Source organism: Notolepis coatsorum (genome assembly GCF_963971535.1).
Source record: "Notolepis coatsorum genome assembly, chromosome: 4".
Classification (NCBI taxonomy): Eukaryota; Metazoa; Chordata; class Actinopteri; order Aulopiformes; family Paralepididae; genus Notolepis; species Notolepis coatsorum.
In genome coordinates, this window is record NC_140168.1 from 4,072,939 (window position 1) to 4,094,508 (window position 21,570).

General features: G+C 44.1%; 1 protein-coding gene across 1 annotated transcript; it reads right to left on the minus strand.

Annotated features, from left to right (window-relative positions):
• Positions 1–9,807: 9,807 nt before the first annotated feature.
• LOC311227598 (E3 ubiquitin-protein ligase TRIM35-like) lies at positions 9,808–20,259 on the minus strand (the record flags this gene model as incomplete). The annotated part of the gene is made up of 5 exons (XM_084313318.1): positions 19,400–20,259; positions 18,089–18,184; positions 12,496–12,726; positions 12,200–12,222; positions 9,808–10,468 (listed from the first exon to the last, which is right to left on the minus strand). The coding sequence occupies exons 1-5, from the start codon at positions 19,802–19,804 to the stop codon at positions 9,808–9,810; spliced, it is 1,416 nt and encodes a 471-aa protein (XP_084169444.1). The 5' UTR covers positions 19,805–20,259.
• Positions 20,260–21,570: the final 1,311 nt, after the last annotated feature.

A 21,570-nucleotide genomic window follows, 5' to 3' on the forward strand; every position in this document is an offset into this window, starting at 1 on the left:
TCGACCCCCATACTTCCACACAGTAAGAAATGTAAGGAAGTATAAGTGAGCAGTAAATTATGTGCAAGGCTTTGTAGTTTAATATATCCTTACACGATATTGCTACTGACTTAGATATTTTTATATGTTATAGTTAACATGTTGTTTCCATGTTAATTTCTGGTCAATAACTACCCCTAGAAATTTTATCTCAGAAACTCTTTCTATTTTTATCACATATTTTTAACTCTATATCCCCCTCTATTTATTTTCGATTACCAAAAACCATAAATTTAGTTTTCTTAATATTGAGAGACAATTTATTAACATCAAACCAAGTTTTGAGAGTTTCAAGCTCTCTTTCAATATCAAACAAAAGTTCCTTTAAATTACTTCCTGAGCAATATAAATTTGTATCATCTGCAAAAATAACAAACTTTAACAGTTCAGCAACATTGCACATATCATTAATATAAAGTATAAATAGTTTTGGACCTATCACAGATCCCTGAGGTACTCCACAGGTGACCTTCCTAAATCCTGACACAGTGGCATTAAAGTGGAAATGAAGCAGTGAGCAATGTGATCCTAGTTTGTTTGTTGTGTACCTTGTGTAAGACAGGGTTCTATAATCAAATGTGAAATCTATCTTATTTGTCTGAAAAATATAATATAATATCCCTGTTTTCAACATGGGCGCCGCCATTTTGTTGCTGACGTCATGGCTGACGTCATACCGCTGGTTGGGTGTATACACTCTGGTTAGCTGCCTATAGTGAATGGGTCAGTCAGCAAATAAAATGTTGCCTACAAAACAACGGGACCGCGGTGGTTCTGTTTGTATTGCTCCTGGCTGTTCAAACTAATTTTACCATGTGAGAGAGAGGAAAGTTGGTTAATTTCCACAAACTACCAGTGAAAAAAACAGTGTTGTTGACATGTTGGCTCGGGCTGGCTGCACTCAGGCGGCGCGACCAGCCTGTTGGACAGGGAAGGAGGATCTGCAGAGAACACTTCATTGCCTCGGATTATGTTGTTGGGTTGGGATGTTTGTCCAGAAGACCACTAATCAGCTGAAGCCGGACGCGGTTCCCTCGGTCTTCGACAGACAGACCGGCGTTAGCTCTCGGGAGCGATCGCTAGCTAGTTGGCACCAGCCGGGGACCGGCGTTAGCTCTCGGGAGCGATGGCTAGCTAGTTAGCACCAGCCGGCGACCGGCGTTAGCAACCGGAGCGTCGCGGAGCATTCAGCCTGCTGGCTACCTAGACCCACTTCAACCAGCGTCGCGGAGCATTCAGCCTGCTGGCTACACAGCTTGTCGGTGTGCTGGAGCCTGGAGCCAGCTACCGTTAGCTTGCAGAGGCTCCAGCACACCGACAAGCTGTGTAGCTAGCTACCGTTAGCTTGCAGAGGCTCCAGCACACCGACAAGCTGTGTAGCTAGCTACCGTTAGCTTGCAGAGGCTCCAGCACACCGACAAGCTGTGTAGCTAGCTACCGTTAGCTTGCAGAGGCTCCAGCACACCGACAAGCTGTGTAGCCAGCAGGCTGAATGCTCCGCGACGCTGGTTGAAGTGGGTCTGTCTGTCGAAGACCGAGGGAACCGCGTCCGGCTTCAGCTGATTAGTGGTCTTCTGGACAAACATCCCACCCCAACAACATAATCCGAGGCAATGAAGTGTTCTCTGCAGATCCTCCTTCCCTGTCCAACAGGCTGGTCGCGCCGCCTGAGTGCAGCCAGCCCGAGCCAACATGTCAACAACACTGTTTTTTTCACTGGTAGTTTGTGGAAATTAACCAACTTTCCTCTCTCTCACATGGTCAAATTAGTTTGAACAGCCAGGAGCAATACAAACAGAACCACCGCGGTCCCGTTGTTTTGTAGGCAACATTTTATTTGCTGACTGACCCATTCACTATAGGCAGCTAACCAGAGTGTATACACCCAACCAGCGGTATGACGTCAGCAACAAAATGGCCGCGCCCATAATGCTAAATGCTTCAGAAATGTACACAACAAATCGTTTTTTCTTAGAAACTGCTTATTTTTATAACGTGACTTCTTCTGTGGCTTATCTAAATACTAATGTGATGCTATGAATATGTATTTATCGCACTGCTTCATTTCCACTTTAATTTGCACACATTGCTGTCTGTTTTCCAAGTAGCTCTTCAGCCAAGAGTTAGCTATACCTCGTATCCCATACTTCTCCAGTGTTCTCACTAATATGCTGTGATCTATTCGAGAGAACGGTTAACCGACCAACGTGAGAGGACGACGGAGACTCTGCCAATTAGAAGTCTAGGTCGTGAGCTCAGGTAGCCGCACCGGCTATTAGGTAACACTGTCATTGTGAGTTAGCCTGTTAGCTTAGCTCGTCACGCGCACCAAGCTAACCGTGAAAGGAGGACGCTTCAACCCAAGGCTTCTACTGGATGCTTCCAGCAGACCAGCAGACCACCTACTGACTACCTGCATCCTCCCGGCCGGGGTGAACCAGGTGACGGTCTACAGAGACCCCTTTTATCGCCGGAGAAGCACCGACTTCATGATACATGCGCGCTAAAGCCAGCCACGGCTAGACTGTTTAACGTGAACTTGACATTGTTAGTAAGCGCCGTGGCGGCGAACTTTGCTAGGCACGCGTGTTCATTAAAGGGACAACCCGTGCTTTCTCCTGGTCTCTGGAATACAGCCTTTTATTTGCTCAGGCTCTCACAGTGAAAGGGCCATTGTGTTTGCGGCCACAACGTCCCCAAGCTACGACCGGGCGCTCCAACAGGGTTTTCTTTATTCTTTTCTTTCTTCTTTTATTTTGGTAGTAACTTTAATGTGCCGGCTTAGTAGGTGTGGCCCCACGCAGGTTGTATGTACACGTTCCAGGTTACCCACGGGGTTGAACCGTGGTTTGTACTAGCTGTTTGTGGTATATGTTCCGGGTTACCCACGGGGTTGAACCGTGGTTTGTACTAGCTGTTTGTGGTATATGTTCCAGGGTACCCACAGGGTTGAACCGTGGTTTGTACTAGCTGTTTGTGGTATATGTTCCAGGTTACCCGCAGGGTTGAACCGTGGTTTGTACTAGCTGTTTGTGGTATATGTTCCAGGGTACCCACAGGGTTGAACCGTGGTTTGTACTAGCTGTTTGTGGTATATGTTCCAGGGTACCCACGGGGTTGAACCGTGGTTTGTACTAGCTGTTTGTGGTATATGTTCCAGGTTACCCACAGTGTTGAACCGTGGTTTGTACTAGCTGTTTGTGGTATATGTTCCAGGTTACCCGCGGGGTTGAACCGTGGTTTGTACTAGCTGTTTGTGGTATATGTTCCAGGGTACCCACGGGGTTGAACCGTGGTTTGTACTAGCTGTTTGTGGTATATGTTCCAGGTTACCCACGGGGTTGAACCGTGGTTTGTACTAGCTGTTTGTGGTATATGTTCCAGGTTACCCACAGGGTTGAACCGTGGTTTGTACTAGCTGTTTGTGGTATATGTTCCAGGTTACCCACAGGGTTGAACCGTGGTTTGTACTAGCTGTTTGTGGTATATGTTCCAGGGTACCCACAGGGTTGAACCATGGTTTGTACTAGCTGTTTGTGGTATATGTTCCAGGGTACCCACAGGGTTGAACCGTGGTTTGTACTAGCTGTTTGTGGTATATGTTCCAGGGTACCCACAGGGTTGAACCGGGGTTTGTACTAGCTGTTTGTGGTATATGTTCCAGGTTACCCACAGGGTTGAACCGTGGTTTGTACTAGCTGTTTGTGGTATATGTTCCAGGGTACCCACAGGGTTGAACCGTGGTTTGTACTAGCTGTTTGTGGTATATGTTCCAGGTTACCCACAGGGTTGAACCGTGGTTTGTACTAGCTGTTTGTGGTATATGTTCCAGGGTACCCACAGGGTTGAACCGTGGTTTGTACTAGCTGTTTGTGGTATATGTTCCAGGTTACCCACAGGGTTGAACCGGGGTTGGTATTAGCTGTTTGTGGTATATGTTCCAGGGTACCCACAGGGTTGAACCGTGGTTTGTACTAGCTGTTTGTGGTATATGTTCCAGGGTACCCACGGGGTTGAACCGTGGTTTGTACTAGCTGTTTGTGGTATATGTTCCAGGGTACCCACAGGGTTGAACCGTGGTTTGTACTAGCTGTTTGTGGTATATGTTCCAGGTTACCCACAGGGTTGAACCGGGGTTTGTACTAGCTGTTTGTGGTATATGTTCCAGGGTACCCACAGGGTTGAACCGTGGTTTGTACTAGCTGTTTGTGGTATATGTTCCAGGTTACCCACAGGGTTGAACCGTGGTTTGTACTAGCTGTTTGTGGTATATGTTTCAGGGTACCCACGGGGTTGAACCGTGGTTTGTACTAGCTGTTTGTGGTATATGTTCCAGGTTACCCGCGGGGTTGAACCGTGGTTTGTACTAGCTGTTTGTGGTATATGTTCCAGGTTACCCACGGGGTTGAACCGTGGTTTGTACTAGCTGTTTGTGGTATATGTTCCAGGTTACCCACGGGGTTGAACCGGGGTTTGTACTAGCTGTTTGTGGTATATGTTCCAGGGTACCCACGGGGTTGAACCGTGGTTTGTACTAGCTGTTTGTGGTATATGTTCCAGGGTACCCACGGGGTTGAACCGTGGTTTGTACTAGCTGTTTGTGGTATATGTTCCAGGGTACCCACAGGGTTGAACCGTGGTTTGTACTAGCTGTTTGTGGTATATGTTCCAGGTTACCCACAGGGTTGAACCGGGGTTTGTACTAGCTGTTTGTGGTATATGTTCCAGGGTACCCACAGGGTTGAACCGTGGTTTGTACTAGCTGTTTGTGGTATATGTTCCAGGGTACCCACAGGGTTGAACCGTGGTTTGTACTAGCTGTTTGTGGTATATGTTCCAGGTTACCCACAGGGTTGAACCGTGGTTTGTACTAGCTGTTTGTGGTATATGTTTCAGGGTACCCACGGGGTTGAACCGTGGTTTGTACTAGCTGTTTGTGGTATATGTTCCAGGTTACCCACGGGGTTGAACCGTGGTTTGTACTAGCTGTTTGTGGTATATGTTCCAGGGTACCCACAGGGTTGAACCGTGGTTTGTACTAGCTGTTTGTGGTATATGTTTCAGGGTACCCACTGGGTTGAACCGTGGTTTGTACTAGCTGTTTGTGGTATATGTTCCAGGTTACCCGCAGGGTTGAACCGTGGTTTGTACTAGCTGTTTGTGGTATATGTTCCAGGTTACCCACAGGGTTGAACCGTGGTTTGTACTAGCTGTTTGTGGTATATGTTCCAGGGTACCCACAGGGTTGAACCGTGGTTTGTACTAGCTGTTTGTGGTATATGTTCCAGGGTACCCACAGGGTTGAACCGGGGTTTGTACTAGCTGTTTGTGGTATATGTTCCAGGTTACCCGCGGGGTTGAACCGTGGTTTGTACTAGCTGTTTGTGGTATATGTTCCAGGGTACCCACAGGGTTGAACCGTGGTTTGTACTAGCTGTTTGTGGTATATGTTCCAGGTTACCCACAGGGTTGAACCGTGGTTTGTACTAGCTGTTTGTGGTATATGTTCCAGGTTACCCACAGGGTTGAACCGTGGTTTGTACTAGCTGTTTGTGGTATATGTTCCAGGGTACCCACAGGGTTGAACCGTGGTTTGTACTAGCTGTTTGTGGTATATGTTCCAGGGTACCCACAGGGTTGAACCGTGGTTTGTACTAGCTGTTTGTGGTATATGTTCCAGGGTACCCACGGGGTTGAACCGTGGTTTGTACTAGCTGTTTGTGGTATATGTTCCAGGGTACCCACAGGGTTGAACCGTGGTTTGTACTAGCTGTTTGTGGTATATGTTCCAGGGTACCCACAGGGTTGAACCGTGGTTTGTACTAGCTGTTTGTGGTATATGTTCCAGGTTACCCACAGGGTTGAACCGTGGTTTGTACTAGCTGTTTGTGGTATATGTTCCAGGGTACCCACAGGGTTGAACCGGGGTTGGTATTAGTATTCTGCATTGTGCTAACGCAGCACCTCCTTAAAGGGAACGTGCCCCATTTAATTAACATTGAGTAGTATTATAATAACATGTTTCTGTGACTGCTCAATTCCCATTGTAATGGGAAATATTAAAGGGACAAACGATGAGCCGTTTACATGAATGATTCTGAGTCATTATTAATAGTAATAAGAACGTTTATTACATCCGTGGCCACAAATGAAAGATCAGTTTACAATCAGAGAAAACATGTTAATACAGTAGTGTCTGACCATAGAATGATCAAGAGCTCTGGTCAGACATACAATTAAATACATGAAAATGACGTAGAAGAAACAAAATGGCTGGTTAGAGAAATTAATAATACGACTGTATTATGGCTATGGCCTGGAAGCAAAACAGCTTCGTCTAACTGTTCCCATAACCTTGGGTTATGGCTCTGAAGAAACACTGGAAGCAACAACAAAAAGGTTATGGCTTGAGAGATATTAGTACATTGGAGTCTTCTTAAAGAGACATACACACATTAAGCGAAGCGAAGCAGCGCCTCTACCACCTGAGACAGTTAAGGAAGTTCAGAGTATCGGGGAAGATACTCCAGTCCTTCTACTCAGGAGCTGTAGAGAGCATCTTGACCGGAAACATCACTGCCTGGTATGGGAACAGCACGGCACAGGACAAAAAGGCCCTACAGAGAGTGGTGCGATCAGCCGAGCGTACCACGGGTATTGCGCTACCTACCCTGTAGGTTCTATACAACAAGAGGTGCAAATCCAGAGCCTGCAGGATAATGAAAGACCCTCACCACCCCAATAACAGCCTGTTCCAGCTGCTGAGGTCAGGCAGACGCCTGCGAACCCCAGCTACTAGGACGGAGAGGCTTAGGCTCAGCTTCTTCCCCCAGGCCATCAGAGCCTTGAACACTGAACATTGAGAGCCACAGAAACTGAACTATCCACACACAAGCACACACAAGCACACACACAACACGCACGCTGAGCACGCTCACACACTAGCAGCCACTTTAACACTCATGCCGCACACACGCACACTTATGGCCAAGAGGAAAGGCCACTTTAAATTAGTATAACAACAGGAACAGTGTATTGCACTACTAAAGCTACCTAGCATGTCCTATATGCTCTGTAAATACTATGTACAGATACCGAGATGGCACACCATGTTACCTGTTTATTGCACTGTTGTTTTTATTGGATTCTATTATATGTTGTACCACTGTATTTTTTATTGGATTCTATTATATGTTGTACCACTGTATTGCACATCGTCGCGGGCAAGACCACCCGCATTTCATTGTATACCTGTATGCCGTGACAATTAAAACTCTTGACTTGAATTGACTTGACTTAACCAGTCAAGCTGGTCACACTGAAAGTCAAGCTGTAACATGATATCTCAACACAGATCTATAAGGACATGATAATATATTCCACAACACCATTTTTCAGTAAAGCGAGACTGATAATTGGATTTGCTGTGTGCGTGTGGTTTTATGGTGTCGTACTGTCTAACTTCTTTTAATCCCCTGTATTTCACCCAGCAGGGTAGGTGTTAAAGGGGAACTATTTTACTATTTCTTTCACTATTTGGGCACTTTTACACAATTCCTGTGAGTCTATGGAACACCTCTGTAATATATATATATTTTTTATTCATTGTTTTGTATTTCTAATCAAGTCCTCAAAAACAGCATTTTTCTACCTCAAGATCTCGAGCTGTTTTGAGCCTGGGCTCCTAAACCACTGCGCGTTCTGGTTATCATTATCACATTAACATGCAGCAGTGACTATATGACATCACATATAGGGCACATTTTCAGATGACTCAGTTCAGTGAGGGTGAATATTGTGAGAGGAGAATTGGAAGAATGCGCCAATATGAGAATTTTGAGACATAGATCATATTAATATAAGTTCACATAGCTAGGAAACAATGCTAAACACTCAAAAAGGCCATTTATAAGATAGTTCCCCTTTAAGTTCAGGTCTCTCCACAGAGAAAGGTATGGTACTGCTTTGGGGAGAATTACACCAACCACTACTTCCACCGGGTGTGAGGGGGTGTGGAGCGTGCTAGGGGAGCGTGGATGATTAGGGGTTACTGAGTATTGCCCTTAAGAGGCGGGAAGGACCAGTACACCAGTCCTAGGTCAGTAAATCCTAAGGCCCTATAGGTCACCTTTGCTAACCTCACGCCTAGTACCTCAACACTGCAGTTTTTAAAGATCCCGTCCTCAGAGACGTTCTGGAGACAGAGAAGAACTTTAGTATTATTCCCCGAATGATGTTTTAACCACCGAGTGTCTCTGATCAGATAGAAGTCTCGTTTATACTGAAGCTCAAACAAAACAACAACACACATCAATATGGCCACAAGGTGGCGCCAAAGGACTGAACAAGCTCCCAGTTTGGTGTCACCAGTGAACCTCTGCACGGCATCAGAGACACGCCGCTCTGTAGAAACTACACCTACTGAGAAACACAAGAGTTCTCATATACTACAAGGGAAATGATTAAATAAGAATAGAGACAAGGGGGGGGGGGGTTCTAACTGGAGGGTCTTTCAGTTCAATACTGTAGTAATAATGTACAACTGCATTTCCCATGGATTCCTTGTAGCTTCATATTCATATTTCATACACATCATCCCGTTACACACACACACGCTCTCACAGACACCAGTGTTTCCACTACATGTATCTAACCGCAGTACCCCCCCCCAACACGCGGGGGTCAAGCGGTGCGTCTCAACTCTGACCTCTGACCTCGATGGCGTCGATATCGCTCAGCCGTGGGGGAAAAGGGCACATTTATGAACTCTTTCCGTAAAATCACAAGACAATCGCCTCCTCTGTCCTAAAACAAATAAGATACATCCTTGTTCATAATGAGATAGTTACTGCTTAAAGGGACATTTCACTTTAGTAGAACCTCAAGTCGTCTTCTGTCAACAGCACCGTTCCTGGAGGTGTGGAGGTAAGACCGAGGAAACTAGTGGAACTAAAGTGAAATATCTCTTTAACGTAAGTAATACCTTACTTAATCTCTTTAAGGTAAGTAATACCTTACCTAATCTCTTTAAGGTAAGTAATACCTTACCTAATCTCTTTAAGGTAAGTAATACCTTACTTAATCTCTTTAAGGTAAGTAATACCTTACTTAATCTCTTTAAGGTAAGTAATACCTTACCTAATCTCTTTAAGGTAATACCTGCCAGGCGGTAGAGCCAGAGGAAGGGAAGTGAAGTGGGATCGGTCCCGAACACACACACACACACACACACACACACACGCACACACACACGCACACACACACACACACACACACACACACACACACACACACTATACACACACACACACACACACACACACACACACACACACACACACACACACACACACACACACACACACACACACACACACACACACACACACACACACATAGAAGCACACGCACATGGACACACAAACACACCTCACTGTCATGACTCTATCACACACACACACAGACACACAGACACACACACACACAGACACACAGACACACAGACACACACACACACACACACACACACACACACATACACACACACACACACACACACATAGAAGCACACGCACATGGACACACAAACACACCTCACTGTCATGACTCTATCACACACACACACACAGACACACAGACACACACACACACAGACACACAGACACACAGACACACACACACACACACACACACACACACACACACACACACACACACACACACACACACACACACACACACACACACACACACACCTCACTGTCATGACTACATCACAGAGAGAGACACCTCTGATGGGCAGATGTTTATATCAGGGTGTTTGGCTTCACCAGCCGGTCCTATATGGAAGAATGGGTAGAGTTTCTCAGTGAAGGTGTGTTGATGAGTGCAGATGTGAGTCATGTCTTCAGGGTCGTAGAAGGTCAGCTTCCCCCCGTTATAGTCCAGCTGTACTCTGACCCTCTGGGGGCTCCTCTTCACTGTGAGGAACACCAGACCATTAGTGTACTTACCTCTCCCATAACATAGAGCCCAGAGACCATGTTGTGGTGATGGCTGTAGCCCCTTTCTCTTCCTGTCAAGTGACTTTTTAGCTACACCTATAGCCCAGAGAGGATGGTCTCCCACCTCCACCTCCCAGCTGTGTTCTCCTGAGCTGAAGCTCTCAGAACCCAGAACAATGCCCCACCCCCTGTTCCTCTCTGGGTTGTCAGGGAGCTGCTCCTCTCTGTCTGTGCGTCTCACACTGGTCAGATCATCAGATATAGAGGACCAGGGTCCTGCAGTGTTTGGGTCCAGAGTGACAGGAGTGAACTTGACCCTCTCCTTCATCTTCTCCCAGACAGAGAAGGTCAGGTTGCCCAGGTGTTTGGCCTCGTCTATCAGCGCTCCTGAGACCAGCTGTGGACCAGGCAGGTTGCACTGAGCTCTGGAAGAACATTCAAGAGTCAGTCCTGCTGTGGGCTTAGCTTCAGAGAAGAGAGAGAGAGAGAGAGAGAGAGAGAGAGAGAGAGAGAGAGAGAGAGAGAGAGAGAGAGAGAGAGAGAGAGAGAGAGAGAGATGACTCCAGAGCGGAAGCGCACGGATTTACATTGGAACAGCTGTAAATGCCTACTATTATTTATAGGGCTGTCAGTTTATCGCGTTAATTAGATTGTCTTGTCGTACAGAACTTGTAAGTCGCTTTGGATAAAAGCGTCAGCTAAATGACTAAATGTAAATGTAAATGTAGATTAATTAATTAAACAGCAAATTATCGCGTTATGGAAATTAACTCAAAATTAATTACTAAAGAAAAAAATCCTTTTAAATAATTTTTTTTTTATCTCATTCTTTCCATAAGAACGTAGAATACACATTTACAGACTTTTTTTTTAATATGGTTCATTTGCATGTTCTTGGTATCTGATTCTAGGGACATCTATGGATCTCAGGGAATGTATTCCCAGTGTCAGAAATACTGTGTCTGTTACTAGGCTTGAGTAAATTGTAATGAACCAAATGAGAATATCAATAAAAAAAATTTATCTTTGACTGTGAATAACACCATGCTCAAATTGACCAGACCTGAAAAATCTAAGCAAATTAATAGATGGAAGATGATTAAACAGAAGGTTTTGTAGATACAGTACTTAATTCTGCCATCCGGACACATGCAATTTGAAATATGATTATAGAATATAGAATATCAGGCATGAAATGGATATGCGATTAAAATGCGATTAATTAGATTAATTAATTACAAATCCTGTAATGAATTAGATAAAAAAATGTAATCGCCTGACAGCACTAATTATTTATTATTTATATACATATAGAACTGCTCCACATGGATTTTAATATATCATGCTTTAAGTACTGTAGTTTTAATGTAGTTGGTGTTTTTTTTATATAGTGGTCTTTTTACTGTAGTTTTAACTATGTTTATAGTGGTGAGTGTCTATGTATTGTGACTGTATGTTTGTCTTTCAACCACTGAAGCACAAATGAAGTTCCCAAAGGAAAATAAAGTTATTTGAAGTTGAAGTTGAAGTCAGTCCCCGTTTGAAGATAAAAAAAATAAAAAAAATAAGATTTCGAGTTCCAGTGTCCATTTTGCATGTATAACCCGTTATTATCTCATTAATTATAATGTTAGAATGCATTTTAGAATGAAGAAATCAGTGTGATGTACTCCTGAAAAAGTATAGTAATATGGTTTATTTGTATTGGGAAAGATACAGACACATTAGCTGGTTGAACAACATCTATATGTGTGGTAATAATGCAGATATTGAGTGTATTTCTGTGAAAATGCGCATGGCGCACGCCTCTGAATCCAACCGGAGCGGAAAAAGAACTTCGCTTCCCGCCTGCGAGTCACGCACCCACCCACGGCCGTGGTGAACAGCGACGCCCGTAACCCTTTCACTGCCACACAACAGAAGGTTAACCCTTTACTATCACACAACCGACGGTCGCCGGGTTAACCTTCTGTCGTGTGGCAGTGAAAGGGTTAACATGGGAGCAGTCAGGGAAAGAGAGTCAGAGAGAAAGGAGAGAGAGAGAGAAAGGAGAGAAAGATAGAAAGAAAGAGAGATAAATTGAGAAAAAGAGAGATAGAAAGAGATAGAGATGAGAGAGAGAAAGAGAGCGACAAAAAGAGAGGTAAATCACTTACCTTTTCAGTGTGGTCTTGTAGTTCTATGGAGGTAAAGACAGATCAAGTTAAACACTACACTGTAAAAACTGAGCGTCATCTGGTCACTTTTAAACTATCAGCTAATTGTATTCAACTAAAACTGTGTAAATGCAATTCATAAATGGTTCAAATGCATTGAATTCAGCTCAATTCTATTTCAAACGGCACATAGTCTTATTAATACTTATAATACTTATACTAATAAATATGAATGAACCCCAATCCCAGTTTTTACAGTGTCATTCCCTATGAACCGAAGAGAGACCAGTCCTGACCTGCAGGAAGGAGACGTGTTCAGCGTTCAGCTCCTGCTCTATGGCTCTGATTGTGTCTGAAAGGGTTGATATCTCTCTGTCCAGCTCCTCAATCTTCTCCTTCATCGTCTGTCTCTTCTGCTCCTCTTCCTCCTTCAGTGCAGCTACCCTGGCCTCCTTTTCCTCGTGGAGAAACTGGAGAAGCTTCTTAAACTCCTCCTCAATCTGCTCCTCTGTGTGCAGGGCCTGGACCTGGAGATTATAAAATAAGATGAGATAAGATATTCCTTTATTGATCCCCTTGGGGAAATTCAGGCATCATAACATCATGGGGGATGGGGGGGGGGGGGGGGGGGGCAAGGGCATAATTTTGTTTTCAATGGTGGAGGTGACACATTTGTGGGGCGTGGTCAGTGGCTGTAAGGTCGCGGGGGTGGGGTGAAGCCCCCCCCCCCCCCCCCCCCCTCGTAGATTTAAACAAAAATCAGTTGTGGTGAGTTGTTTCTATATACAATTCACTTATGACAAGTCATAACGCTGCGCGAGTCTCGGAACGAGAGAGAGAGAGAGAGAGAGAGAGAGAGAGAGATCGTGCTATTTATTATCTACAATATATAAAACAACAGCCTAGAAGCTTTTAAATACAACAATGATATTTCACAGAGACCAAGCAATGCTGTTGTATTTCATGGCAATCACACAGACCATGGTTCAGTTTCACACCAAACTTTCAGGGGAGGGGTGCTCTGTATTTGAGCACACCTGACGACATGGCTGTTGTTGTTATGCAAAGACAGCTGTGCTCGGTACTTAGCACGTGCACACAGACATGCGACTCGTCAGAGACCTGAGCTCAGAGATGGAACAAGCAGCCGTTTTCCGTGTGGTCCAAGTGCCGCGTCGCGTCTCAGTTTATTATCGTGTAACATTGTTTTGGACGGTAAAAAAGTGCAGGGGACAATAACTGCCATCTGAAAACATGCAGGGGACATGTCGCCTGTGTGTCCCCCATAATTACTCCCCGGGGGGGGGGGGGTACAGGTAGTAAAAACAACACAAGCAGGGGCGTTTTAGGGTTAGAAAACACTGGGGGCTTCAGCCCGGGGGGGGGGGGGGGGGACAAAACATATTTCACTGGATTTCAAATTGTATAGGAAAATGTGTTAATTGTAGGACAAATTAGTCTTTTCACATTCGTCTTCCACTTTTGGCCTAACAGCATGATACAATCTTTATTAACATTGTATTTCCAATATTAACCTCAAATTGATCTCATCTGATGGACTACATTTGAGTAAAGTGGGACAATAGAGATGTGATCTAAGCTTTTTTTTGCATTTTTCTTGTCCTGAAATAGAATCAAGATGTGTTTGAATCTTAAAAATAACAATTTTACTGAATTCCTTGGGTTAATATTGATTGATTGATTGAAAACTTTATTAACAGATTGCAGAATGGGTACAATACACAGTACAGCTCAATACATACAATTGTTAAAGGGATGCAGACCAGAGAAAGACTTTTGTCTTGTTTACATCAGGGTCCCACTTTTTCAATTCATCAGGACATATATGACATACATGACATACAGATAGACAGTACTGCTACATCTATACATTTATGACATACCAGATTTGCAAATACAGTACTGTTTGTGATACAGAAGGAGTCAAGAAAAGGGAGTATATACATTTGACGTAGAAACTGTACATTGGAGGAGGTTGGGTGGGGGGGGTTGGGTACTGGGTAATTTACATTGGAGGTGGTTGGGGGGGGGGGCACACTGTATAAACAAGCAAAACTGTACATTGAGGGGGGGGGGGGAGACACTGTACAAACAAACAAAATTGACAAAACCATACTAGGTAAATGACTGTACATTGGAGGGGGTTGGGTTAGGATATTTACAGGGGCCAGTGTTGAATTGCAGTCTCCCGTAGGTGTCCCTTGAGAGAGGTTTTGAAAGTACTTAATATTGTTTGGGGAAATGTTTTAATTCTCTATATGTTGTTAATTTCAAAAGTTATGCTGTTTTCGTTTTCTTCTTTTTCAGGTTTTTCGTTTAGGATAGGTGTAATAAAGTGTTAAAAATAAACCCCATGGGACATTATTTCAACCTGTTACCTGTTAAAATCTTAAAATAGACACTTCAAAGATTAAGAAAAAACAGGTGGCGAAAAGAAATCCAGACCATGCAGGTGGACCTATGTTTCCATCTACACTATATTTAGAATGTTTATGTTGTCAAGTTAGAAAAGGTCTATTGCCAGTATCAGGGTGTGAAGAGAATTCAGAACCAACCTGCGGTCGAGGAAGTATGGGGGCCATGCAGGCAGAGCTAAATCAAAAACATTCACCACATTCTGTTCATTCTTCTTCTACTGTGTCATCATTATAATCCAGTAGCAATAACCAGTCAGACTGGAAACTAGGTTTCAGTCCCACACAGGAGGTGTGGTTTGTTCACAGCAAGGATTTTTCAAATAACTAGGCTATTTAGGCTACCCCCCCCCCCCCCCCCCCCCCCACAGAAATACGCAATTTTTGAGTAATTAGAGACGAATACTGAAGAACTAGATTCGAGTTTTTTAAAGTGAGGTCCAGGTCCACGACAGGGATATGGGCAGTCCCCATAGAAAATTCAAAGTTAACAGGACCAAATCATCAGTTTCTTATTCATTTATTTAACCTATATTTAGCCAGATAAAACATTGATATGGTCCAAGAGGCCCCAACGAGGGTACAAATATACATTCATACACATATACACATATACATACATACATACATACATACATACATACATACATACATACATACATACATACATACATACATACATACATACATACATACATATATACATATATACATATATATACATACATACACACATATACACAATAACAAAATAAAAACACAGTTAAGAATCATACACATAAGCAAATAAACAAACAAACATTATGCACAGCCTATGTACAAAAGAAATAAACAGTTAATATCTAGTCTTTACAGTTTTCTTCGATTGCATAAACAATCAAATCAAAAGTATTACACAATTATCAAAACCTTACACTCAAGGAGCAAAACATAGGCCCAGATTTGCACCTCTATAAGCACAAAGTCAGCCTCACACTTTTTGCAAAACAATACACACAGTGATTTGCAAAACACTAAACACACTTGCATTACATTACACATAGAATGTCAAATTATCACACATATGAGCCAATTGGTTAAACACAGCAATCAGATGCACAAACACACCATTGCTTAATTGTAGATACACCAATGAGGTTTAAGCACTATAAAAATGCAGCAGGTGAGTTCACCTGCCTTCAACCAAAATGGAAGGAGAGTGAAGTACTGTACACAGAAAACGTGAAAATATACAATACATTCACCAAACACTACACAAGACAACCAAACAGACTGATGAAAATATAAATTTTCTCTGCATATACCCAAATCAGTCAACATGTCAACATGGAGAATCACAACAAAATAATCTCTTGCCAGATCCAGCTAGGCAAAGAGATAATGTCTAGTATTTTCTGTACTCTATTTAAATTGTTTCTATTTTTGTTTTTGTTTTATGTATTGTAATTTTTACCTGTACTGGATACAGTATTTTATGTTTGTCTGATATTTGCTGAGCTTACTGTGTTATGCACACTGTAGTAACATGAAAACTGGCACGTTTTTTTTTGTGATTCTCCATGTTGAAATGTTGACTGATTTGGTTATATGGAGAGAACATTTATATTTTCATCAGTCTGCATCATTGATTTGGGTATATGGAGAGACATTTTATTTTTTTCATCAGTCTGCATCATTGATTTGGGTATATGGAGATAAATAAATTATATTTTCATCAGTCTACAGCATTGGTCTTGTGTAGTGTTTGGTGAATTTATTGTATATTTGCACATTTTCTGTGTACTTCACTTACAGTACTCTAATCACTGAGAAGTAGAATTGCTAAATGTGTTTTAGGTTAAGCACAGCAGTGTGTAACTGGTTCAAACAGAATTAAGTCATATGAAACGTGTGTTTCATATGGTAACAAAATGTAGTTTTTATAAATTAGTGTATAGTTTGTGTTTAATTTAGCAAAGGATCTGAGGTGTTCTGATAATTGTGTGTGTGGTTGTGCTAATTGTGTGTAGTGTTTTGAAACACCGGGCCCTGTTTTCAAAATCGTGCTTAAGCAATCGAAAAAATTATATACATAATGTTTCAGTCTTCTCATAAAAAAAAATATTCGATTTTGGGGTATTTTCCTGCCTTTGGTCCGCTTTGCATTCACATCTCAAATGAACCGGAGCAGGGTTCACTTGCAAGAGTGAATGAGCTTTCACACCACCCCAAACCAACCGGACTATCTGAGGAAATGAACCAGGGTTCGATTAAAGCTTATTATAGTTTATCACAGTATCATGAGCATGTCTTTGTCAGTGGACACTGGACATGGGTATGGATGGCTCCAGGTGCTGCTGCGTTAAAGTGCACATCTTCAATACCTATCTGTACTATTTAAAAGCACAGTGCAGGACACACTCAAAGGTTATCGCACCTCAGAGATGGCAGTGGACATGTATGACAGGACAAAGGCCATATGTAATGGCCTTGGGATTGAGGAACATACTACCAGCCAAAGGAGGAAGCAAAAAAGGATGGACGAGTATGTAGTTGAGTCATCTTGTGGCACAAGCTCAGACGTCATGGAGATCAGCTGAGACAGAGACTGTTCTATCCAGTCCTCGACAGAATGCTGCAAGAGCTTGAGAGCAGGTTCTCATGAGTTGGAGAACAACGTATGAGAGGCATACAGGCATGTTATCCAGCCTCAGACCAGTTTCTCTCAGTGGAATTGCTGCAACCACTCACCACACATTACAATATCCAACTACTGCCAGAGGAGATCACAGTTGCAAAGTGTTTCCTGGTCAGGACAGGCAGAGATGCAGTCCCTACTATCCAAAGTGTCTTTTCCCTCCTGGATGATAATAATAATAATAATAATAATGCATTTGATTTATAATGCGCCTTTCAAGACACTAAAAAAAAAGTCCACAAATCGGTGAATGAAAAAATTATATAGGATCAAATGAAAACTACTACTTGCTAAAAATCGATGTTTAAAAGTACTAAAAACCAAAGAAAAATACCAAACACTAACAAACATTCAGCACAGACAACGGGGATGCTGCCACCAAAAAAAAGAAAAAAAAATTTAAAACATTTTCTTTCTTTTTTTTAGATCCGGGGCTAGGAGAAAAACATCCGGGGCTAAAGCCCCGGAAGCCCAGGGCTAACGACGCCACTGAACACAAGCAGTGTAAACAAATAAGTTTAAGGAAATAAGTCAATATAATTTACTATCTAACTAACTATACAGTATTCACAGTGTCATATAAGGTGCAGTATGCATAAGGTAGTGTTATAATTTACTATCTAACTAACTGAAATATACAGTAGGGGGGTTAAAAATCATGTCTCTCCCACAATGGACTACACATGTAAAACAGGTCACTTATTTTTACTGTGTGCAGGTTGAGTGCAGCTGCAACCTTACAGTAAATCATTTATCATTAATACAGCATATTTGTACCTTTACGTGTTCTGCTGTGTGGACGCATGTTCGTTTGATTTCTTTAAAGGCCTGTAGCTTGTCACGTAAGGTCTTCAGTGGAGCCTGGAGCTGCTTCTGCAATGGAATTCATTCATTCATTCATTCATGGTGTATTTCACTTGAAAGATGCAAGTCTGAGGACTCTGTGCTGCAGCACCGGTTTCAACTCACGGACTGGAGTACGTTTGCCACCCAGGCCACCCTGGACTCCCACACTGACATTGACTCCCACACTGACATTGACTCCCACACTGACATTGACTCCCACACTGACTCTCACACTGACATTGACTCCCACACTGACATTGACTCCCACACTGACATTGACTCCCACACTGACATTGACTCCCACACTGACATTGAATCCCACACTGACATAGACTCCCACACAGACATTGAATCCCACACTGACATTGACTCCCACACTGACATTGACTCCCACACTGACATTGACTCCCACACTGACATTGACTCCCACACTGACACTGACTCCCACACTGACATTGACTCCCACGCTGACATTGACTCCCACACTGACATTGACTCCCACACTGACATTGAATCCCACACTGACATTGACTCCCACACTGACATTGACTCCCACACTGACATTGACTCCCACGCTGACATTGACTCCCACACTGACATTGACTCCCACACTGACATTGACTCCCACGCTAACATTGACTCCCACACTGACATTGACTCCCACACTGACTCCCACACTGACATTGACTCCCACACTGACATTGACTCCCACACTGACATTGACTCCCACACTGACATTGACTCCCACACTGACATTGACTCCCACACTGACATTGACTCCCACACTGACATAGACTCCCACACACTGACATAGACTCCCACACTGACATTGACTCTCACGCTGACATTGACTCCCACACTGACATTGACTCTCACACTGACATTGACTCCCACACTGACATTGACTCCCACACTGACATTGACTCTCACACTGACATTGACTCCCACACTGACATTGACTCTCACGCTGACATTGACTCCCACACTGACATTGACTCTCACACTGACATTGACTCCCACACTGACATTGACTCCCACACTGACATTGACTCCCACACCTCCTACGTTGTGGACAAAAATAAATCAACTCCAACATCAGTGTCTGAATCGAATCCCATTTAATTGATCCGATTGTCTAATGTTTCTGTATTCATTAACAACGTGACAACAATGTTTACTCTGTGTATTTATTGAGTATAATTAAAGTTTGAATAAATTAATATAATAATGATTTTGCCATACCTTGTGATCCTTCGAAGCTTCCTCTATGTAGCAGTAGCAGCAGCTGTGGCTCTTGTGTTTTCTGGAGGACTGATACACCACATCAATGAGCTGGAGCAGGTCATCCTGACAGAAGAGCTTGAGTTCTTCTCTGTGCCGACTGCAGAGCACCTCAGGAACTGCTGGAGCTCCCTGGCTTCTCTCCCTGAAGGCCTCACACAGGTTCTTCAAAGCCAAGTTACGAGGAGGATCTAAAATTGAAGAGACTTTCCTACAAAGTGGACAGTTCTTGTCTTCTCTGTCTCTCCAGTATTGTTGCAGACAGGCTTTACAGAAGCTGTGGCTACACAACAAGAGGACAGGATCTGTGTAGATGTCACGGCACACGGAACAAGACAGATCCTCTTCACAATGAGACGAAGCCATTTAGTCACTCAGTAACACTCCCTCCTCTGGAATGCCACTTGAAGTTTACTTTAACTTTTGTTATAAACTTACTTAGATTCAGTCAGCAGCTGGTTGAAGTCACTGTTTGATCACTAGTCGTTCCTGTGTTTGTCTAAAGCTAGTCCTACTCCTTCAGTACGAGCTGTGGGTTTTATCTGGAGCAGGCGGGTGTCGGTCGATGAGGAGTGTAGAAACACTGATGTTGCGGCAGTAGACTGTCATAGACAGGTAGTGCCGAGGGGCTGAGTGGAGGAGTTCAAACAATTGACGCGCACAGTGAAATAACTCCGTTCCACGTCCAGGAAATACTTTTGAAGCTTTTATTCTTCGCTTCATGAGTCAAACAAAATACGATTTGCGATTTGCGCTTTGCGTTATTGCGTTATTGCGGTCAAAAGAAAATATGCTCTCCTAACTCTCACCCCCTCTCTCCGTGAACTGTCAACCTCTGTGAACTGTCAAACACGAGACCTGTCAGACGTGAAAAGGAGAATGAAATTCCATAAAACACTCCCATTAGCGCCACACCCCCGTGAGCACGCCCACCACCTAAAGTGACAGTACAACTAATAATACAACACAAATAGAATACTGAATCATAATAAAGAGACCTCCATTACGGCGCCTACAACTGATGTTTATCACCTGTATATCAGGTTATAATCCTAGTTATGTCATTACTGGCAAAGCGTCTTGCTTCGCCTATTGGACTATGCTCGCGCCTGTGGGCGTTCGTTGAAAGAACTTTTCATGCACCTACCATTCACCTAGCCACGCCCTCCTCTCTATTATATAACCAGGTGTAGTGGCCACGCCCTCCTCTCTATTATATAACCAGGTGTAGTGGCCACGCCCACCTCTCTGAGCAGGGCAGAAGAAGACCCTCTGAGCAGGGCAGGAGAAGACCCTCTGAGCAGGACAGGAGAAGCCCCTCTGAGCAGGAGAAGACCCTCTGAGCAGGAGAAGACCCTCTGAGCAGGAGAAGACCCTCTGAGCAGGAGAAGACCCTCTGAGCAGGGCAGGAGAAGACCCTCTGAGCAGGGCAGGAGAAGACCCTCTGAGCAGGAGAAGACCCTCTGAGCAGGAGAAGACCCTCTGAGCAGGGCAGGAGAAGACCCTCTGAGCAGGAGAAGACCCTCTGAGCAGGGCAGGAGAAGACCCTCTGAGCAGGGCAGGAGAAGACCCTCTGAGCAGGAGAAGCCCCTCTGAGCAGGAGAAGACCCTCTGAGCAGGAGAAGACCCTCTGAGCAGGAGAAGCCCCTCTGAGCAGGAGAAGACCCTCTGAGCAGGGCAGGAGAAGCCCCTCTGAGCAGGAGAAGCCCCTCTGAGCAGGAGAAGACCCTCTGAGCAGGAGAAGACCCTCTGAGCAGGAGAAGCCCCTCTGAGCAGGAGAAGACCCTCTGAGCAGGGCAGGAGAAGACCCTCTGAGCAGGGCAGGAGAAGACCCTCTGAGCAGGAGAAGCCCCTCTGAGCAGGGCAGAAGAAGACCCTCTGAGCAGGAGAAGACCCTCTGAGCAGGAGAAGACCCTCTGAGCAGGGCAGGAGAAGACCCTCTGAGCAGGAGAAGCCCCTCTGAGCAGGAGAAGACCCTCTGAGCAGGAGAAGACCCTCTGAGCAGGAGAAGACCCTCTGAGCAGGAGAAGACCCTCTGAGCAGGAGAAGACCCTCTGAGCAGGGCAGGAGAAGACCCTCTGAGCAGGAGAAGACCCTCTGAGCAGGGCAGGAGAAGACCCTCTGAGCAGGAG